Genomic DNA, 24,384 nt, shown 5'->3' with positions numbered 1-24,384 from the left:
ATCAAGACCATCCTGGTCAACATGGTGAAACCCCGTCTCTGCTAAAACTACAAAAAATTAGCTGGGCATGGTGGCACGTGCCTGTAATCCCAGCCACTCAGGAGGCTGAGGCAGGAGAATTGCCTGAACCCAGGAGGCGGAAGTTGCGGTGAGCCGAGATCGCGCCATTGCACTCCAGTCTGGGTAACAAGAGCGAAACTCCGTCTCAAAAAAAAAAAAAAAGTCAGATTAGATGGTTTATTTAGATGTACAATTTAGAGTCATTCTTGATGCTTCCTTCTTTCTCATTCCCCAAACTAAAGATATTGCCAAATCTTGTCAATTCTAGTAGCTAAACCTCTGAAATTGGTTTTAAATACATTCACTCTTCACTCTCCATTGGCTACATCCTAGACCAAGCCAGGGCTTCTGAACCTTTAGTGAGCATCAGAATCACCTGAAGTGATTGTGAGAGCACAGAGTGCTGGGCCCAGATTTGATTTGTAGGTCTGGGGAGGGCTTAGTAATTTCCAGGGTATACTGATGCTGTTGGTCTTCACATCACACTCTTGAGTAGGACCTGCCTTTTATGTGGATTACTCTCATGGCAGCAAAAATGATCTTTGTTAAATGAAATTTTCATCATGTGACTTTCCCGCTTAAAACACTTTGACTGCACTAAGTTGACTCCCAATAGCCTGAGCATAGTCGACAAAGTCCCAGGTAATCTAACTCAGTCTACCTTCCTTCTCCTATGTGATACATAGCTGTCTGCCCTCCGGCTACACTGGCCTTCTCTCCATGTCTCAAATAAGACAGTCTCTCCCGGGACCTTTGCATATGTGGCTCTCTTTGCCTAGAATGCTTTCATTCTTTCCTCCATATAGTCAATTTTTACTCATCCTTCAAAAGTCAACTCACTTATCATTTCCTTGATGAACCTTTTCTTGAAATCCATATTTGGTCAGATCCCCTTATTATCCTCTACCATAGCAGCCTGCAACTTGCCTTCAAACTAAATATGTTTGTGTGATTATTTGATTAGTCCTTCTCTCTTAATAGACCATAAGGTACAGGAGGGCAAGGTTCATGTTTTCCTTTTTCTTAGGTGCAAAACAGAAGGCCTGACCCAAACATAACAGGTACTCTAAACTCTGTGTTCGGATAATCAACTAAATTATTAAGATGAAGTCAGTAATACGATTGGTTACAAGAGTAACACTTAACATTTACTGAGCGCACAAACTGTGCAAGGGACTTTACACTTCACTTAAGCCTATGAAACAGATGCTATTATTGTTATTGCCATATTACAGAAGAGAAAACTGCGACTCAGGAAGTTGAAGTTAATAAGGCAAAATCATATAGTTCATAAGAGACAGAAGCCTTCCCTCTGGTAGATATGAACGTAGACCCTGAGAGTCAATACAAAAAGCATTAATGTGCTTCTTCATATTTTCTATAGCTTACTTTCTTCATCCGATTCTCATAAATGCTTTTAAGAGCTAAATATGTCTGCTTGTTTCTTATGGGCAACATTAGATATTGTTGGGTTAAATGGCTTGGCTAAGATCACATACAGCATGTTAGTGACTGTGCAAGGACCCAAACTCTAGTCTTCACACACAAAGATCATGATTATTTCCACCCTAACACACTGGGAATGGTAAAAAAAAATGCTTTCTATGATAGGATAATTTTCACTACATTTTTCTTCTCAAATATACATCTGAAAATGTGAATTCCTTTGAACATCATGTAAAGTTGCCAAATGCCAACATCAGACTACTTGTTAGAGAGCTCTTTCAGCCGTGAGAGCTATTTACATACCAAAGTTTCTAGGTAGAGCAAAATACTTATTCTTTTCACATTCAGAGTGGTCCCATGGTCTCCATCATCAGGCACATGGATTTCTGAGCTGTGCGCAAGTTGCTGGCATCATCTGCATTCCAGCGGTTGTCTTCTCAGGTGCTTTTCCCTGGCCTTTTGTTGCCAGCATGCTCAGGGGAGACATTCACCTCTCTTGGCTACCTTTCTTGTTTACCTCCTTTGTGCCTTTATTGGCCCAACTTCCCAGAGGCAGCTATGACAGACAGGACTGACACAGAGCAGAGATGTCAATGAATAATCCTTCAGACCCCAGTCCACATGCCTGAATTAAAGTGCCTTAGAACAATCTGGTCGCTTCCCATACAAACAGATGTTAATTTATCAACGCAGCAGAAAATCCCAGAACACCAATCCCTCTCTCTGTGTAAGACAGGGAATTTAAATATGTTCTCTAAGTAGAGAAAAAGAAAATATTCCAGCAAAAGAATTAATGTTCAGAAATGGAAAGAAAAGTGAAGGATTAGGTCAAAGGTCTCTCTTAGGAGGAAAGTAAACCATAAAATTGAAATAGAAAAGCAAAATGAGTTTATGTGAGAATACAGAGAGACTCATACAACATCTCAAGTCTATTCTAACATGGAAGCAGTATAAGGCTTCAATTGAAACAGCAAGAAAACTTTTTATTCATCCATTCAGCAAATGGCATTTACTATATATCAGGAACATTCTAGGCACTGTAGATAACAAGATTAATATGGTACCAAAGTCACCCCCAAACATGCATAATGAATCAGACAGATGTATAAAGAGAAAGTTATGAAACAAGGTGGTGCCTACTGTGACTCATGGAAGCTTTGTGTGAAACAGAAAGTCGCAGTTGAAAGCCTCACAGATGAGACAGGCTTGAATTGAATCTCAATAGTTTTATTAGCTTAATATGAGGATGAAATTGGGGAGTGGAGAGTAGCATTCCTGGCAGGTGGAACACTAAGTACAAAGGCACAAGGCAAGTTAGGATATGGAAGATTTTTGAAAAACAAAACTATAAAATAATTAGCCTGAATTCTGGGATGTGCTGAAGTGGGAGTAATGAGAAATGAAAGGAACAGAGAAGATGGGAAAAGGGGAAGGATGAGCTTAAAGAGATTGTAGACTGGGATTAGTTCATGAGTGGCTTTACATGCCAGAATGAAGAGTTTTCATTTATCCTGAAAGGCAATGAGGAACCCATGAAGGCTCTGTCATAAGGCAGTATCATGTGTTTTGTGGAGAGTCATGCCTGGGATTGCAGGACACACTTCAGGAAGACAACTTGGGAGACAGTGAGGAGAAAAGATTTGAGGGTGCAGAACTGGAGGTTTGTCTATGGGTTGAGATGAGTTATTATAACTCTGGACCAAAATTGTGAGGGTCTGACCTAAGGCAGTGTCAGGAAGGATGAATTTCTGGTGCCAATGATTGTGTAAATTTGATGGACAACATAGAGTAAAGGCTCATCACTGAAAAATAAAGCAAAACTATTTTAATGTAATTGTAGCCAGTCAATATTATATAATTTTTCATGTTGCTAGTATACTTTAAGCATGTGTAAATGATGTAACTTTTTTCTGTTAATTTTATAATTCTTGTCCAACTCAAGAGACATAGATCCTCTTGGCTAAGACCTCACAGAACTTTTGTGGGATCTTGTTGAAGACGGGTAGATACCCATGGCTTTCTAGTAACGTAAGGGGAAATCAGACCACAGGCCAGGGTTTAGAGTTAGCCTAGGGGCAGGCATTGGATTCCAGGCTCCTCAATGTGAGGTTTTGAGGATCTAGCACTGTGGAAAATGGGAGTAGGCAGGTTCCTCTGGTGGGAAGAATATCAGGGGTGGAAAGAATATTCATTAAATGGCCATGATGTTCAAGGCCACCCTCATGGGCATGTGGTCTGTTCAGTCACATAGATCCCCACACTCAGAAGAGCCCCATGCTTTCATTTAATGTTCTGCTGGTGCTATCTTGAAATTCTTAGCAACTTTTTAACAAAGGCATATGTACTTTCATTTTGCAATGGGCCCTGCATGTTATGTGCTGCTCCTCGTAATCTGTGCCGAACAATGGTTATCTCATTTGGCCCTTTATAAGACATCTATAAGGATGATATTTGATCTCTATTTTAGAGAAGGTCAAGCTGAGGCTCAAACAAGCAAATTCATTGAACTAGAATACATACCTACTGAATGGTAGAGAGCTGAGATTCTACTCCAAAACCTTCTGATTCTAGCTATTAGTGAGCAAGTCCTTCCTTGATAGTTTGTCAGTCACTCACCCCAAGGGGTATGTATAGTGCCTGACATGCTCACCATCCACTGTCATAGACTAAGGGCAGGTGAGGGAGTGCCATAGGCTTCCTAGATAGAAAGCTTAGGTTTGCCAGACGCATGAGCATTACTTGGTATTTCAGAGTACAAGGGGTCAGGAGTCAGAATTACCAGGACTTGGATCCCAGCCCTCCCACTCTGTGAATCAGTATCTTTAACTGTGAAACAGGATAGTAATAGGATATACCTCAAAGAGTTGATGAGAGGATTAATTCAAAGCAACAAAACAGGCAAAGAACAGAGCACAGAGCTTGGCCCATAGTGAACACTCAGTAAATGTTAGCTGTTTCTATTTTATGAAGTTGTCTGTGCTAAGTCAGGATGGTGGTAAGGCTGACTTTGAAGAAGTAAAAGTATGGAGGAATCCAGTTAGGAAGTATCAGTGAACACTAAATCTAAGCAGAACAAGCTAAGCTAAGCAGATGAATGCACTGTGACTTGATCCCCACGTTTATCTCACTTTGTTCTCATCATCCTGGCTGCAGAGCACGGGTCAGTGAAGAGCACTTCAAAAACTGGACTGACATAAAACCTCTGCTCCGTGATTAAACAATGCAGCTTTAACCATGACCATAGAAAAAGAACAGGCTCTCTCTCAGAGTAGCTTGTTCAGATAGATGTAAAGACGACCCAAAAGACTGCCTACATTTACAAATGCAAAGCTTATATGCAAACAGAAAGATAAACTGCAAGGCAGACTCTCCATACAGGCTGCATGTGCCACCTTCAGTGCACGTACTTTCTAAACCCTTTGCCTTCCTGCCACCATGACTTTGAAGTCGTCTTCCATAAATGCATTTCCGAGATTCACCTCTTGAATGCGAAAGACATAAGAGGCAAATATAAAAAATTAATCTCCCATTAAGACTAAAAAGATACATTGGAGAATCATTATAAAATCTTCTGCCAAAACACAAAGAACAATGCATGCTTTCTATTTGAGTGCATGCAAAGTCTCAGGTAAGGCCTCAGGTGAATCAAGCTGGAGAAAGCAACTGAGGATAGTAGCAATAATCTGACCCAACTTTTCTAATACACTTAGTTGAAGGAAGCATGGTAACTATTTGGTGGCTCTACAGACTTTAGGAAAACTGCAGACTTTACAAGTTTTAGAACCAAGTGCTCTTTTGCCTGATGCTACACACACACACTAATCCCCAACTGTGTTTCTATGAAACTAGATATTGAAGCTATATAACACGGCTGCAAATTCTTACCCACTCTTAGCAAGAGGTGAGATTTTGTAGCCTTCCCATGAATCTGAGTGGACTTGTGGCTGTTCCACTCAATATGGTATGGCAGTAGTTATGCTATGTAACTTCCTAGATGAGGTCACAAAGTCTTGCAGCTTCTGCCTGGTTCACTAAACACTAGACTACCAGACTAGTGACTATCCAGAACCACCATGCTAAAGAGGCTATTTGTAGGCACTTTGGTTGACTGTCTCAACTGATTCCAGCCTTCCAAGATGCCATTCATGAGTGAAAGCATCTTACACCTTCCAAGCAGGTGCATTTCCCCACTGGACACCACCAAACACCAACCTCTGCTAATTCCATATGGAAGAAGAAGGCCAACTTAAATTCCTGACCCACAAAATTGTAAGATGTAGTTATCGTTATTTTAAGTTGCTAGGTTCTAAGGTAGCTTGTCATAACCGGAATACTAGATAAACTGTTTTGAGCTTCCTTGACTCTAAAACCCAGTGAGTAAAACTATGGTCATATCTATTACACAGGAAAAATATTACTAGGTCTTACGTTCAGGAAACCAAGTCCCCTTTACGTTCTTCACAAATACTTTGAAAACTCAGAGGAAATGTCTCTATAATCGAGTCCTCTTGGCTTCCAAAGAAATAAGAATCTAAATTTTATACTGTCCTCCAGGCTCACTTGGATACTTTGCTTTCAGTTGCTGCCAAGGCCACCCTTTATATAAGCCTAATGTGGATGGTGCTAATGACTTTAACATTCTCAACAGCCTGAGCAGATCTTTATAAAAAACATTGCACTTGCTGTTGCATTGCCTTTCTCTTGGCTTGGACTCTGGTTTGAATCCATGGGAGGGCTAGGTGAGAAGATGATTTTGTTTTGCTCAGAATGACCTTTCCTTTATCTCCAGGTTTTACTCAGTCTTAGAATAAACTATATTTATATTTTGTGTGATCTCAAGCCGGGTTTCCCTAGCTCTTGATAAAATTAATTCCTGGTTCTTTAGATGTGGTGAAGTCTAAACCAACTACAGACATTGTCCATGCTGGGAACTCTGGTATTCACAAAAAACACCCATTTAGATATAACACATCCCATTTAAAAGCATATTCTTGCTGTTGTTCATTTATTAAATGGATGTGCATGACATCTTTTGCTCTGAAATTTATATCTTACATGAAATCATTCCATATGCAATGAATGCTACGAGCCCATTATTTAACAGCCAAATGGGGAAGTCACATGTGCTTCACATTTAAAATTGCTATTTTGAGAATACTCTGAAATTTTACAACTCAAATCATTGCCTATTTTCCTATTTTGAGTTCCATTTCTGAAATAACTAGATGATATAATCAAATATTCTAAAAATCTTCCAGAGTCATATTGAATAACTAAGTGTAAAAGAATTCATTAAGAATATCTTCTTAGTGTTAGAAGCAAAATAATGGATGAGAAAGATCTCTACACTGAAAACTATAAGACACTGATGAAAGACACTGAAGAGGAGACAAATAATGGAAATGCAGTCATGTTCATAAACTTGGAAGAATTAATATTGTTAAAATGTCCATACTGCCAAACACAAAGTATAGATTCAATGCAATTCCTATTAAAATCTCAATGACATATTCACAAAAATAGAAAATAATACTAAAATTTGTATGGAACTACCAAAGACCCGAAATAGTCAAAATGATTCTGATTAAAGGAAAAAAAAAAAAAGGTTGTAAGCATCTTACTTCCTGATTTAAAATTATATTACAAAGATATAGTAACCAAAAAAGTAATAGTACAGGCATTAAAAACAGACAAAGAACAGAAAAACAGAATACGGAGCCAAGATATAAATCCAAACATATATGGTGAACTAATTTTGACACAGACATCAGAAAGACACAACAGGATAAGGAAAATCTCTTGAATAAATGGTACTGGAAAAAACTTTTCACATTTCAAAGAATAAAATTGGACCCATATCATATACCATACACAAAATTCAAGTCAAACTTTTTAAAAAAGACCTGAAATCATAAAACACTTAAAAGGAAATATAGAGGAGGAAAAGGTCCTTGACATTGGTCTTGGCAATGATTTCTTGGATCTCCCACCAAAGTTCAGTTTACAAAGGCAAAAATTAAATAAACAGGACTACATCAAACTAAAATCTTCTGCATAGGAAGGAAAATGGTCAACAAAATGAAGAGGTAACCTAAAAATTGAGAAAAATAATTTGCAAAGCGTATATTGGATAAGAGGTCAGTATCCAAGATTTATAAAGAACATGTACAACTCAATGGTAAGAAACTATATAACACAAATAAAAAATGGGCAAAGGACTTGAATAAATATTTCTCCAAAGATGACATAAAAATGGCCAATAGATATATGAAATGGCGTTCCACATCACTAATCATCAGGGCATTGCATTGCAAACTGCTATGCCATATCGCCTCAAACCTTTAGGATGGCTGTTATCAAAAAGACATGAGATAATAAGTGTTGTCAGGGGTGTAGAGAAAAGGGAACCCTTCTAAACTGTTGGTAGGAATGTATATTTTTGAAGCCATTATGAAAAACAGTATGGAGGTTCCTAAATAAATTAAAAATAGAAATACCATATGACCCAGAAATCCATCTTCTGAGTATATATTAAAAGAAAAAGATATCTGCACTCCCATGTTCATTGCAGTACTAATCACAATAGCCAATATATGAAAAAAACTTAGATGTCCATCAATAAAAAAAATGGATAAAGAAACTGGTGTGTGTGTGTGTGTGTGGTGTGTGTGTGTGTGTGTGTGTGTGTGTATACACACACACACACACACACACACACACCACACACACACACACACAACGGAAACTATTCAGCCTTAGAAAAGGAGGAGATCCTGCCATTTGTTGCAACATAGATGGACTTGGAGAACATTATACTAAGTGAAATAAGCCAGTAACAGAAAGAAAACTTGCTTTATCTCACTTATAAATGTAATCATAAGGTGAAAAACAAATCAAATATATGGAGACAAAGAACAAAACAGTGGTTATCATTGGGGTGGGGAGAAGAATTTGGAGGGATGCAGTTCAAAGAATACAAAACAGCAAATAGACAGCATGAACAAGTTGAAAGATCTAATGTACAACAGGAAGACTATAGTTAATAATAGTGCATTGTACTTGGGATTTTTGTTAAATGAGTAGATTATAGCTGCTTTTGCCACAGGGGCAGAAGTGGTTAACTATGTGAGATGATGGATATGTTAATTTGTCCCACCACAGCACCCATTTTACTATATATATATATGTATCTCCTATAGCATCATATATATATATTAAATATACACAATATGGTTTATTTTTTTAAAGCTAGTAATGTTTCTTACTGTAATTATCTGTCATGAACAGCTCACTGTAAAAAAGGAAGGTCATGAAGAAATTTACTTTTTAAAATTTTTTTGCTTTTATCATGATCTGAAATTGTAAGACTGAATATGAATATACCTGATTCAGACGGTTGATGTGTACACTTGCATGAACATAGCATGCTGCCCAAATGGTGGTATGAAATACTCCTGGTGGTACACAAGATTACTATAAGTGGAACACATAAATATCTTACATTGGAACGTTTATGTATTAGTTAAATGTGTATTCGAAGCTAAAATATGCAGGTAGCACATAAAACTTACCTTTAGATATGTTGATGGATAAAGTACCAACAGATTACCAGATGTATCCCCATTCATTTCTCTTGCTCTCTCCCTTTCTCCTCTTTCTTCTTATCTTTCCCAATTCCTCCTTCTTTTCCTCTACCCATCCAAATGCTAAAGAAGCCTCTTCAGCCCTCCCTATTTCCACACACCAGTTTTTATTGACTCAACAGCTTAGTTCAGCTTGAGATTTGCATCCAAATACATATCCAGCTTGTAAAGAAAGGTTTCCCCTTTGGAGGCATTCTCCCTTTTTAAAAAAAGGCAGTTAATTATAAATAAATTGTTTTTGCTGTAATGTGTGTATGTCTACACACACTTAAATGCATACATATACACACACACACACACACACAAATATATGTATATGTATCCATATAGCTATATCACACAAAATTGAAAACCTAATTATATTAAAAAGAATTGAGCTTTTTTGGGCATTTTGCCATGTCATCAGATAATTAAATTTTAAAATGTAAAAATAAATAAGTTGTAGTGCATCAGTCTGTAAATACAATGAGGGACAATGACTGGGGCAACAAATTGAGACCTGTTCATGACATAACTTTTAGACCAGTTTTTAAGTCGTTTTTCTACATCGTAGTTTCCTCACCTGTAAATGGGAGATAATTCATATTTATTTGAAGGTTACTGGGAAAATTGAATAAAATAACATATATGCTGCTTGGTATAGTAAAATTGATTAGGTCTATTGTTACTTGGATTTCGCAGTATACTTTTTACTTTTCTAAGTTAAAATAAGCTTAAAAACCAATGTTTTCACTAAGTATTTATTTATATTTGCTTCTATTTGAAGCTAGTGATCCTGGTTTTGTTTCAGGGTAGTGATTTAGTTTTCTTTTGCTTGCAATTTATTTAAGTAAAACAAAACAGTGAATCAGAATAAAGAAAAACATCAAGTAAGCAATAGCTCAGGAGATAGACACATGGAAATGGCAAACCTTGATGGTGATGTGAGAATGAATAAGTTTGGGAGTCCAGAGTTATCCACAACCTTATCAAAACCCATGATTCTCTTTTAAAATAAACAGTTGCATTTCCATTTTTACTATTTAGAAATAAAAATCATCGTAATAAAACTTGCCTAGCTATCTACTTTATTTTCATATATATATATAGTAACACAAAATAAAAACAAAGTAATTTACTCTGATAATCTGATACTATATATCTCAACAGAAATGAGATATATACTCAGGTAGGACCGAGTAGAGCAAAGGTATAATAAAACAGTTGGATAATTGGACCAGTATGCAGAATCACTGCAAATGCTATGGCTGTGAGTGCAGATCACCTGAATATGTGCCCCATCAAACCAGCAAGTGCTGTGAGCTGCTAACAAGATTTTCTTACATGGTGAAATTCTGAACATAATAAAGTTCAATCTTCCCTCACTTACACTATAGTTTTATTCTTGGAAACTCAGTGGGAAATAAAGCCTTTCAAAAAACACTTTGCACATTAAGTTCAGGATTCAGGTTATTAGAAACCAGCGTTTCACCTCCTGGAAAATCTGACTGGGCACAAGAAAGTCATGCAAGAAACCAGACAATTCTTCAATTGCAAGATTATTCCACACATTGTAGTGTGTTAAGCATCTGACTCTTGCCCAATAAATGACAAAAGCACTCTCCTAATAACTGAGTCAAAAACCTCCAGAAATTTGCAAAATTCCTTGGGAAATGGTAGCATCTTCATCTCCATAGACAATCAGTGGCTTAAGGGCAAGGACCTTGAAGTCAAGAAAGAATATTTATGCATTTGGGGTTTTTTATTTACTAGTTCGTAATCTTGGGCAAATGACTTCTAATCTATTCAGTATAAATGTAACTAGATGTTTTTGGTTGAATTTTGTCTTCCCTAAAAGATATGTTACAGTCTAATCCCCAGTACCTCAAAGTGGGATCTTTTTTTGAAGATACAGTCTCTACACAGGTAACCAAGTTAAAAGGAGGTCATCAGGGTAGGACCAAATCCAGTGTGGCTGATGTCCTTATTAAGGGGAAATCTGGACACAGTCAATCACATAGGGAGATCTTTATGTAAAGATGAAGGCAGAGATCTGGGTGACACTCTAGAAGCCAAGGATCACCAAAGGTTTCCACCAAACCATCAGCAGTGAAGTGAGAGGCATGGGACAGATTCTTCCTCACATCCCTCAGAAAGAACCAACTCAGCTTACATCTAGATGGACTACTAGCTTCCAGAACTATGATATAATAAATGTTTAAGCCACTCAGTTTGTGGTACTTTATAATGGTAGCCCTAAAAAACTAATATACCATGATACTATTTTTGCAAAATTGGCAATATTATCCTAAAAACCACCTTAAATCTTTGTTTTCTATGGTTTTCTTTCCAGGAAACTGATGACATTGGACCTACTAATACGCAAATAGGTTAGAAAAAGAAGCTTTCTGTAGAGACGATAGATATGATAAGATAAACATATAAAAGCTAAGGCTGGTAGATCCAATCATGATTGTCTTTCATGCTATTAGGGAAGACACAACTTGTTAACGTTAAAGTTCTGCCAACAAGCTAGAGTGAGGAAGAAAACAAATAGGATATGATATATCAATGTGTCCTTTCTCAGCTTAGAGGATAACAAAAAAGAACAAGAAAAACCAGAAATTATTTCCCACTATGGGGTTTTATAGCTTTGAAGCATGAAGAAATTGTGTTGGATAGCTTTTTTGCAATGATTTTTTCTGTAAGTTCAAGAGAGCAATCATAGCATTAAGGGACAAGTAGGCAGATAAGCATCTGCTTTCTAAAGCATATTAAAAGAAAATGATCCTTGAAGGAAGGAAGGAGGACACCTGAAGTCATAAGCATATTTTAAAAAAACCCAGAAATCCAGACATCTTTAAAGTACCCATAGGCTAATAATCAATTTCAATTCCTTTCAGCAAGTGTTTACTAAGAAACTACATCTGAAGAACACTGCTTGAGACCCAAGGCTCCAGGCATTGGGGATGTAGAAGTGTGCCTTCAAAAGCTCACAACTGCATCTACAGACAGATATTTATATAAATAGCTATAATGCAGTATGATTAGCCTAGGGTAAATGCCAATTTTCAGTCTTGTAACTAGATCAACTGGTTTTCTTAGAAAGTCAGACAATTCCCCATGGTGACTAGCTTAAAGGGAATTGGTGCCTTTAATGATTTCCACCCAATTCTGTCTAAGGCTGTGGAGACATCTTATTAAAAACCTGGGCTCAGGAAATTCTTGCTCCCACCCTGTGCGCCATACTTTCTACCTGTCTAGGCTGTAAGTCTCCATTGTTTGGTCTTGACACCTAGATTCAGATATTGTGAAGAGACTTAAAAAGGAGTATACTCATATGCATTTGGAGTGACCTACACAAGGCATCTATCTTAAGAAGGACAAGTTTGCAGTCAGTGGATATTTCATTCAAAGGAAATCCTTTCCCCTTTGTTCCATCAGATGGCAGCTTTATCACTCCCTGCCAGTCTGCATTTGCAGCAATATCCTCCATTTTCTTTTATCTCAGGTCTCTTTCAATGATTTTTGTATAATTACATAGAGCTGGAATGCTTTTGTTTTATCATATTTGCTTTGTAGGCCTTATCTATTGACACTGGGAAGGACACAATTGTCTGAACTGTGTTCCCAGTGCCAAAGAATTGAGGTATCCTGTCCCAAAGAGATATTCTGCAATACTTCATAACTACTCTATATCCAAAATCTACATCATCAGGGAATATCCTCCAAGGTAAAATAACTTACAAAATGGGATGAAATTTCCATATGCAGGCTCTTCTCGACATTGATCTCAATGCTTCAAAGTAATGACAGTAAGATATAGAAGCCAGGGATGCTGCTAAGCATCTACACTGCACAGGACAGCCTTCTACCACAAGAATTACTGGCCCAAACCATCAACAGTGGCAAGGTTGAGAAACCCTGAGTTAGAGTACAATTTAAATATAGTTACACAAAGACACCAAAAATAAGTGACTCAAACAAGATAGAAACACAACAAAACAAGATAAAAGTTTTGCTCTCTGGAGTAGAAAGTGGATCTGTAAACATACCCAGGTTCTTTCTATCTTGTTGCTCTGCATTTCACTATGGTATTGTCCTTGTCAAATGGTTGAAGCTGACTTCCAGCCTTGTCTTAACATTTTTTTAAGGGAAGGAATAAACGTTATTGTAATATTGTTACAAAGAAAAAAAGCTGGACATATCCTTTTTTAAGTCAGTACATGAACTTTAGCAAAATCTTAGCCATTATTGTTTCTATTTCAAATATATAATTTCTTTTCTTCTTTTAATTTTCTTTTCTTTTTTTTTTTTTTTTTTCAGACAGAGTCTCACTCTGTCACCCAGGCTGGAGTGCAGTGGCACAATCTCAGCTCACTGCAACCTCTGCCTTCTGGGTTCAAGCAATTCTCCTGCCTCAGCCTCCCGTGTAGCTAGGATTACAGGTGCATGCCACCACCCACAGCTATTTTTTTTTTTACTTTTAGTAGAGATGGGGTTTCACCACATTGGTCAGACTGGTCTTGAACTCCTGACCTTGTGATCTGCCAGCCTTGGCCTCCTAAAGTGCCGAGATTACAGGCATGAGCCACCGTGCCTGGCCAATTTAATTTCACTTTAAGTTCCACAATACATGCACAGGATGTGCAAGTTTGTTACATAGATAAATGTGTGCCATGGTGGTTTGCTGCACCTATCAACAAAGCACTCCCCTTGAAAACCAGCACAAGACAAGGATGCCCTCTCTTACCACTCCTACTCAGCATAGCACCAGAAGTTCTGGCCAGGGCAATCAGGCAAGAGAAAGAAATACAGGGTATTCAAATAGGAAAAGAGGATGTCAAACTGTCTCTGTTTGTACATGATGTAATCCTATATCTGGAAAACCCCATCATCTCAGCCCAAAAGCTTCTTCAGGTATTTTAAATTTTTAACATATATGTATTAGTTTGCTTGGGCTGCCACAAGAAAACAACACAGACTTGGTAGCTTAAACAACAGAAATTTATTTTATCACAGCTCTGGAAGCTAGATGTCCAAGATCACGGTGCTGACAGGTTTGGTTTCTCCTGAGGCCTCTCTTCTTGGCTTGCAGACGGCTGCCTTCCTACCATATTTTCATGTGGCCTTTGTTTTGTGTATGCACACCTTCAGTGCCTCTCCTGCTTCCTATGAGGACTCTAGTCATATTGGTTTAGTTCCCCACCCTTATGACCTCATTTAACACTAATTATCTTTTTAAAGGCTTTATCTCAATCATATTTTGGGTTACGACTTCAATATATGTACTTTCTAGGACACACTTCTGTCCACACCCTCGGGAAGGGAAAGGAGATAAATTAGAGAACAATTTCACTTTCAGGTATTTTATCCAGAAATTGCGCGAAAAATTCCTTCTCATATATTGTGGCCTAAAACTTAGTCAGAAACTCAACTTACTTAAAAAGAATACTGGGAAATATTTATTTTCTAGTTTGGTAGCCATGCACTAGCTAAAACTCAGGGAATTATGTTACTACAAGGGAAAAGGAAAGCTATTAACGAAAAAAGTGAAAAATTTGGATACTCGGAAAATAATAGTCTTTTCTGTTTTAGTTTTCTTTTTAATTGTACTTTAGGTTCTGGGGTATATGTGCAGATCATGCAGGATTGTTGCATAGGTACATACATGGCAAGGTGGTTTGCTGCCTCCATCCCCCAGTCACTTTTATCTGGCATTTCTGCCCATGTTATCCCTCCCCAATCTCCGCACTCCCCCCACTGTCCCTCCCCTAGTCCCCCCCAACAGACTCCAGTGTGTGATGCTCCCCTCCCTGTGTCCATGTGTTCTCATTGTTCAATACCTGCCTATGAGTGAGAACATACTGTGTTTGGTTTTCTGTTCTTGTGTCAGTTTGCTGAGAATGATGGTTTCCAGATTCATCTATGTCCCTACAAAGGACATGAACTTATCCTTTTTAATGGCTGCATAGTATTCTATGGTGTATATGTGCCACGTTTTCCTTGTCCAGTCTATCATTGATGGGCATGTGGGTTGGTTCCAGGTCTTTGCCATTGTATACAGTGCCACAATGAACATACATGTGCATGTGTCTTTATAACAGAATGATTTATAATCCATTGGGTATATTTTTGATTTAGCATTTCTCCCATTTCTCTCTCTTGAATTTACCTTAAGTACCAGGGCCCATTTGCTGATGATATATATTCCTACATACAGCCCAAGGACTGCAGACACCTTACACACCCCTAGATCCTCTTTCTTTTTAAAGAGAGCCACAAAACTCAGTCAAAAGAAAATACCTAGTATTTCCGCAGTGGCAGTTTTGAGCCCAGGCAAATTTACTCTAACCTGAGATGCTATGTGTCTCCTGTTTTGCGTTTAGAATTTAAGAGAATAGTGAGAAAGGCTCTACGGCCAGGTAACTGGAAAAGAAAGTGCATATGCCGATTTTTTTTTTTAACTGACTTCCTTATTTGCAGGGAACACACAGATCTCTGTCTTTAATGACGAACTGAGATGTAGTTCTTTAAGGCTTAACATTTGGAAAATACTCCCATATAAAAGTTGTTAATGTACAAATAACTATTAAATATAACATATATTTTAAGAATAATAGTAACAAAACATAATAGTAACACTCTTTATTTTAACATATATTAACTTAGTTAATATATGTTAACTATTCATTGACATTGAATAGTTACAATTCTAATTCTAAATTTCTAGGCAGTTTATGCTGCTAATGGTTAAAACAAGGCTATCATCCAAGTCATCTGTGAACTTCTATAACAGTCTGCACATACGTCAAATCCCATTAAGCCTTAATGGGAGTTGCAGGGCAATTACTTGGTTGAAAGAAGACAACTTCTCACAACTCTCCAATGAGCACCAAAGAAAGCCAACTCACCATTTTTCTTGTAGAACATAATTTCTCCTTTGAATTCTGTTTTCTCCTCCAATGACTTTTCTATTTGAAGCATCAGTTGTTCATTGGTTTCAACTCCAAATAAGAACTTGCAGCTACAACTCTTCTGCATGACTTCAGTTCGGGCAAATCCAGCAAGCTCACAGAAGCCATCGGAACAATAGACTATGGGGAAACCCTTAGCCACCTGGGCATTGGCGAGGATGAAGTTGCTATCTATAGAAAAAGAAGGAGAAGATACTCAGCAACTAGACAACTGTGAGAAATTTATACGCAATTCCTATATAAATTATAAGCACATGTGTTTAGCTAACTGCCTAAAGACACGTTCTGATGTGCTGCAGGGGAAAAGACACACTCCAAAACATAAAATGAACTTGACCAGCAGAAGTATGCATTAAGTTCTGACTTTGGCTTGCACTTTGAAACACACTGTGGAAGAAACATAGTGTTCGCTGGTCTGCATTGTAGCACCTACCATCTAGTTTGCAATAAGGGATGATGCTTTTGATCATGGCTTCTAGATTCATATACTGAATCTACCATGTAACGATAGGTGAACTTGAAAAAATTACTCAAGGACTCTAAACCTCAACTTCCTGAGAACTGCTTTCCCCAAAAGCATATCCTGAGACAAAGATTTGGGCATAATTAGTTTATTTGGGAGGTGATTCCAAGAAGAAAGCAAGTAGCAAATAGGGAAGAGACGAAAGAATGAAGGGCAAGTTATAAAAGTGTTCACCACTGTGGCAAAATATATGGGTCCTGATATAATTGTGAGTAGCACAACTAAAGATTTTCCCACAAAGGGGAGAGAAAGCAGAAATATTTATCCACTAATGTCCACACATAATTGGTGAAGTTCACTCCTGGAATGTCAATATGTTGGCACCTCTGACCTATCCATTCGAGCCAAGCGCATTCTCCAGAGATCACTCTGGCAGGAAGATGCCAGAAAACGGTGGTATATAAGGAAATTGTCTGCATATGATCTCCAAGTGAATCAAGGTGATATTGTCAGGGCACTGACAGGTATGTTGCAATAATAATAATAATGTTATTTACTTCATAAGTATATTGTAGGAATTAATGAGATTATGCACATTATATGCTTAGTAAAGTGGCACAAACAACTACTCAATAAAAAATTAATATTGTTAGGCGTGCTATTCAGGCTGGTCACAGTGGCGAACACCTGTAATCCCCGAACTTTGGGAGGCCAAGGCGGGCAGATTACGAGGTCAGAAGTTCGAGAGTGGCCTAACCAATATGGTGAAACCCCATGTCTACTAAAAATACAAAAATTGGCTGGGTGTGGTGGCACACGCCTGTAATCCCAGCCACTTGGGAGGCTGAGGCAGGAGAATCACTTGAAACCGGAAAGCAAAAGTTGCAGCAGTGAGCCAAGATCACACCACTGTACTCCAGCCTGGGCAACAAAAGAAACTCCATCTCAAATAAATAAATAAATAGAGTGCTGTTCACATATTTATGGTTATGATATTAACACAAAAGACTTACAAGACAATCAAAATAGTAAACTATTAAGTAATTGGTAATAGTAAACTATTATTAAGTGCTTAGAGGTAACTCATGGGGGAGAAAGTCAATATTCAGAGAAGGTTTCCATGGGATAATTTTTTTTGAGATTTAAAGGACGAATATAATGTTGACAGGGAGAAAAGAAAAGATGCACATTGGAGATGGGGTTTAAGATGAGGCATTCATAAAATGTGTTGGTGGGTGACTTTTAGGTTCAGTATGAACGAATTAGAGACTATTATCAAATTATTCATTCACACATGAAACAAATGTTGGACACTTGGTATTTTTAAAGATAAAAATAAAAATGGAAAAACTACAGGATACGTTGTTAATTTTTTTTAAAAGCAAGATTCAACATAGTATGTTATATGAGCTATGTATCTGAAAAATGTATATATATATGCACATGTGTACCGTACCAAACATGAAATGTTTTTATATACCTAAAAATAAATGGAATCTGGTAACTGTGTTGTCTTCAGAGAGAGCAACTATGGGCAGAGGTGGGAGAACTTTCCCATATACTCTACTGTACATTTTGAATTTTATTCCACATGCTTTACATATTGCCTATTCAAAAGATCGTAAGTTTAAATGATGTTTACAGCAGACAGACTCTCTTTCCAACCATGAGAAAGAAGGTACTCCAGCTACTTCTTGATGGCCAGCCAGAGAAGCACTGAAAATCTATTCTATGTGTTTCTCCATCTCCTTTTAAGCTTTTGTTGTTTGTTTCCAAACATAGTCCACCATCAGTTGGCAGAATCAAATCCACTCTACTCAGCTTTGCTCTAATCAGCACCTAACCCACCGTACCAAGTGTAGTGTAAGAATCAGCATCTCGCCCCTGCCCAGCTGGCTCTTCTACCTTCCCAGCCACTGTCTCCGTCTGAAAGTGAGAGCTAGAGATACACACTGAGAAACTCGAATTATTCATTGTTTTGATGCCACAACAGTGAATTACATTACCCTAGACTCAATTCTCTCACATTTTGCAGAATCGCTTGTTGACTATATATTGTCGGACTCTGTCCTAGATGTGGATGCAAAAAGTTCATTAGATGTGGTCCCAGTCCTTAATGATCACATAGTCATAAACATGTGGGAGTCTCCAAAGGAGGGGCACCCTCCTACTGAGGGTTGTGGTCTCAGTCTCATCAACTCTGCACAGCTTTGGGTCACTTTAACAATAGTGTATGTCCCCTACTCCGTTTTGAAATGTTGGCTGGAAGATTACTTAGAAAATATAAATATTTAGCATTGACAAAGTACTCAATATCCTAAAAAAGAGCTTTTAATGCATTTTCTGAAGCCATTTTTCAGTTCACTGCTGACATGTTTATTAACTTTATATTATATGATAATGCCAGGTAACATGATTTTACCATATGGCAAGCCCTAGGGTGAGTTGACAGGAGGTGTTTAAAGAAGAATAAGCACAATATCTAGCTCTAAGATATTGCAATTTAATTAAATGCATGTACATAAATAACACTAAAACACATCATATAAGTACCAAACCAGTGGTACACAAGTAATAGGTACTACCAGAGTTGAGAAATGAAATATCCTGGGCTTTGAAATGGTTAGATTGGAATAAGACTGAAACAGATCAAGATGACCTATCATAAGTCCAGGAATGTTAGAAGCAGATGCTTGGATGAAGTAGGCTCAGAGAATGAAAAAGGAAACAAGAATTGCAGACAGAATAAACATTGTATTTTATCCTAAAGTCCAGTTCTTAAGCTAGTTATACAGATGCCATAGCTTTCTTTGTCAGTATTTGACTAGTGTATCTTTTCCCATATTCCTACTTTCAAGGACTTATGTTTTAGTTGTGTCTTGCACATGGCATATATCAAATTTTTTAAGTGTAATAGAAAAATACATTCTTCAACCTAAGATTGCTAAGTTTACTTTTATTATTATAATTATATTACATGTCTTTTTACCAACTTAATTTGTATGTTCTCCTCACTATGTTTTGTCTTTTTACCTTTTCTATTTTTTTTTCTTTTTTTGAAAGAAAGGCTGGAGTGCAGTGACACAGCCACAGCTCACTGTAGCCTCAACTTCTTGGGCTCAAGTGATCCTCCCACCTCAGTCACTAGAGTAGCTGGGATTAAAGGTGCACACTACCACACCTGGCTAATTTTTGTAGAGATGGGGTTTTGCCATGTTGTCGTCATGTTGCCCAGCCTGGTCTTGTATTCTTGAGCTCAAGTGATTCACTCACCTTGGCCTTGCTGGGATTACAGGCATGAGATACCACACCCAGCTTGCCTTTGCCATTTTTAAAAATTAGAAAATATAGGATATCCCATCAAGATTGTATAATATTATTAAACAATAAATACCCGTAGATCATTCATGCAATGAAAAACCCTGTGTATACTATGCCAATTATATGTCCTTCCTTCCCTAGAGAAGAAGCCTATAACTTGAATTTTTGTAATAATCACTCACATTTATGTAGTTTTCACCCCTTATGTATCCTCATGCAACATAGTGCCTATTTTTAAATATTTAGCACATACTTAATGATATTTCATTTGGTATAGTTTTTAGTTATTTGCTTTATTAATTTCCTTATAATTATTTATGAATATAAGAAAAGACGAGTCCTTCAGAGCTACAATAAACTTTTGACAAAAGATGCTGAAGGATTCACAAAGTTGACTGATCTGTATGTTTCAATTATAGTGTGTTTGAGGTGGTTAATTCTTTCTGCAAATATACTGCAAAAACAAAGCAAAAAATAAAGGCATGTATTAGGCCTTTTCTGTTTATATTTAGCACTTGTCCTCAATATGTAATTGCATTTCAATTCTAAAGAGAATTTAGTGGCAGTCTGAGCTTCATAAAGCTTAGTGTACTAGCTACATGCATGGTTCTTGTGTTTGGGAGAGTAGCCTCTCGCCTAGCTATCTACATGGAAACACATGCTTTTCTGAATCCCAGTCTTGGAATCCCTAAAGAGGAAACATAACATTTACTTTAGAATTATGTAAAACAAAGCCACTGCCATAATTATTACGAACTCATCATGGGCATATCACTATCTATACATTTGCTAAGGGTATTTAACCTTTTAAGAAATCTATTGTGCATATGTGATACGCATCTAGATGCCACACAGCTTTCTCTGCTTGTTTCTAGGTCATTTTTGTATATATATTCAGTTTGAAAGTGACAGTAAACAGTAAGATATAAATGTATTTATATATTAGGCAGTTGATTATTTCTCTAAATGCTTTCTTGGCAAAAAGCTTTCATGGATCTTCAAAGAGAATCTCATGATTGGTAAAGACCCAGGTCATTGGGTCTGATCTCCTAATATAGAGCACCACTTTCCCCTTCAAATGAGGATGTACTATTTATTGTTAACTTCCCAAGCCCAGAGAGAATGGGGGTAGGAGTGGAAAGGTGTAAAGGATGAAAATCAAAAAGAGAGAAGAACATAAACATTGATCCACTATTAGCTTCTTTCATCTTTATACCTGTCCCACTTTTCAGAGAACACAGACCTGGAGGACTTTAGTTTCCTGTCCAAGATCCAATGCTGGAGATTAAAACTCAATCTATGTGACATATTTTACTATGCCATGCATTCTATAAAGAAGTGACTTGCTCTCTACTAGCAGGAGAAATGGGTAAATTGTAGAAAAACATTTTTACCTATTTTAGTCTCCAAAAAGCCCAAAGACACAGATTTTTCTCTATAGAGATTATACATTAAAAATTCATGGATGACATCTCCTAAGCCAGTCTGGATGAGTTAGCAAACTCTATGTCACTTCCTAATTTCATGCAGAAATAGCGCAGTACATTTTGTGGTCTCAAAATATTTTGCATATACCCACTCTGGAGTCTCATAGAAGGCACAGAAATGTCTTTCCTCAAATAATCTCGTCTCTGATCTCACATGCTTTTAATGTATTTTGCAGTACTTCAAAAGTTTCCCACTGAAACATCCTCCTACTGGCCAATAAATTTGTATTCCAAGGGACCTAGAAGCATATCCCTAAGCCTAATACTGTTTTCAAATCTTACATTTAACTTAAAAATTCACCAGAATTTTTCATTATACCCTTTCATATATTATTGCTTGTTGTAGTGTTTTTTATTTTGTTTTGATATGGGCCTGTCAAACTTTTAATTCAATTGAAGCTTTGAAAGGTTGTGCTGTTTATACTATGACTTGTGCATGCCATTTAGTATACTAAACTCTAAGTAAAATAGTGTATGCTCAAGAAGATTAGGTAAATCAAAACCATTCTCCCTATGTAGCCTCAAATATTTAAAAATAACCATCTCAGCACCGAGTGTAATAACTCTCCATATGGCAGAGCCCTGGAGACATTCAAAGCAACGGGGCCACTGATATACACTGACTTGGCATCGTACAGAAACCTGTATTCTCTTGGCTCTTTCTGCCAATAGTGCAGAAATTGAGACATTTATAGTTCAAATATTTATTACTGAAGAGTATCTTTGATATTGGTTCTCTTTTTAAAAACAAACCCTTGTATTGGGTTAGCAAGTACTCATAGTAATGTACACACAGCTGACAAGGAAGGTAGACAAATTTAAGTCCTCCATCCTTCACTTTCCTGCACAGAGCAAGAAAACAAGCAGGAACTTCTGACATTGTTTTATGAGTTGCCCCCCATGCTTTCAGAATTACCTTTTTTACATACAGGTTCAACAAAGACAACGTTTGTATCCCTTATAATATTGAACAGTCATTTCTGGAGACTATACAGGAAGATAGAATATTAATGTTTATGACTTTAAAATATTTAAATGAGCTTTGCACTTTATATTGATTTAAGGGAGATTAACTGCATCATTTCCAAGTATGATAGCATCTTTATTAAATTAATGGTACTAGCTGCAAGCTAAAGTTTTCAGCATGCCTTTTGCCAAAATTTAGGAGGTTATTTTTATTTAGTAACTTTTCTAACCTTGTTTAAATAGCAGATTAAAAATTTGTGAAAAAGGATTTTTCATAGTCCTAGTAATCTACATATCATCCAGTATCAGGCTTCATTTCATTCTTCATTTATGGTTTGATTTTTAAAAACTGTATAAATTATCATTTAAGACAAAGATCAGAAGAAAGTTTCATAACAATGCAAAGCTCAAAACTGGAACTCTAGTGCTAAAGGAGTAGTAGAAAGCAGAGAACTGCATCTGTTTATGAGACTACCTTGCTCCCTTCAATCCAATAAACAAACAAACAGACAAATGTAAACAAATTCCTTCACAACCTTGCTGTTGGGTGCATAGTTGGGCCAGCAACGTCAGCCTCAGGTGGAAACTTAGAAGTTCAGAATCTTAAGCTTCACTCCAGACCCACTGAATCATAACCCACATTTTAATAAGATTCATGTACACATTAAGGTTTGAGATGCTTCTTTAGAATAGCACTGGAAAGATCTACAAGAACCTAGTGACAGTAAATGGTTGAGGTAAAGTAACTATGTGGCTGAGGATAAAAAAAAGACATTTTCATTGTATACTCATTTTAACTTTTGAATTTTCATCATATGCATGTAATACATACTCAAAAATATTTTCTTAGAGTTATTTAATCATTCTTTTGAATTTGTTCCTTTATTAATTTAAAAAACAGCAATCTTTTGAAATAAAAAAGTCCTACACCAACAAATTTTAAAACTTTCAATAAACAAAGGTGAAAGCTCATTAAAAACAATAAATTTGAAAAATTTATATACTCTTTCATAATTTAGAATTGGCAAAATCATCAATAAAGTTTGTGAATTTCACTTTTCCACCTATATGAACTTTAGTGTTGAATTGTGCTAGCTCTTGTCAGGCTTATCGTCCCTTAGAGTTCAATAAATGAGTTTCATCTTGAAAAATAATGCAAAAGAAGAATAAAAGGGCATTCAAATGTGAAAAGAAGTCAAACTATCTCCTTTGCTGATGATATTACTCTAGGATTTAGGATTTAGAAAACCCTAAATACTCTGCAAAAAGGCTGCTAGAACTGATAAAAAACACTTTCAGTAAGGTTTCTGGATACAAAATAGATGTACAAAAATGTGTAGCATTTCTATACACCAATATCCAGGCTGACAGGCAAATCAAGAACATAATCCTATTTATGATAGCCATAAAGAAAATAAAATACCTATGAATACAGGCAACCAAAGAGTTGTAAAAAACAAAACTCTACCATAAAACATGGCTAAAAGAAATCAGAGATGATATAAGTAAATGGAAAAACAGTCCATGCTCATGGATTGAAAAAAATAAGTATCTGTCCATACCATCAAAAAGGATTTACAGATGCAACACCATTCTGATTAAAATGCCAACATCATCCTTCACAGAATTAGAATAAACTATTCTAAAATTCACATGGAACCAAAATATAGCTCAAATAGCCAAACTAATCTTAAGCAAAAAGAACAAGGCCAGAGGCACCATGATACCCAACTTCAAACTATGCTATAAAGCTCTAGTAACTAAAACAGTGTGGTACTGGTACAAAAACAGACACATAGACAAATGGAACAGAATTGTAAACTCAAAAATAAAGCCACACACTTACAACCATCTGATACTTGACAAGACCAACAAAAGCAAGCAATTGGGAAGGAACTCCCTATTCAATAAATGGTGCTAAGATAACCAGTTAGCCAGATACAGAAAATGAAATTATACCCCTACCTGTCACCATATACAAAAATTAACACAAGATGAATTCAAGATTTAAATGTAAAACTTCAAACTATAAAAATCCCAAA

General features: G+C 36.8%; 1 protein-coding gene across 1 annotated transcript in view; it reads right to left on the bottom strand.

Moving 5' to 3' along the window:
• KCNH8 (potassium voltage-gated channel subfamily H member 8) overlaps nt 1-24,384 on the bottom strand; it is a 340,790-nt gene that overhangs the window by 216,570 nt on the left and 99,836 nt on the right. Inside the window, exon 3 of the mRNA XM_032267464.1 lies at nt 16,043-16,276. Within this exon, the coding sequence (XP_032123355.1) occupies nt 16,043-16,276 (234 nt within the window). The remainder of the gene's footprint in view (nt 1-16,042; nt 16,277-24,384) is intronic.

This window comes from Sapajus apella, unplaced genomic scaffold (genome assembly GCF_009761245.1).
Source record: "Sapajus apella isolate SASKATOON/1434 unplaced genomic scaffold, GSC_monkey_1.0 scaffold4, whole genome shotgun sequence".
In the NCBI taxonomy this organism is placed as follows: Eukaryota; Metazoa; Chordata; class Mammalia; order Primates; family Cebidae; genus Sapajus; species Sapajus apella.
The sequence above is the reverse complement of the archived record's forward strand: the minus strand, read 5'-3'. Positions and strand labels throughout refer to the sequence as shown.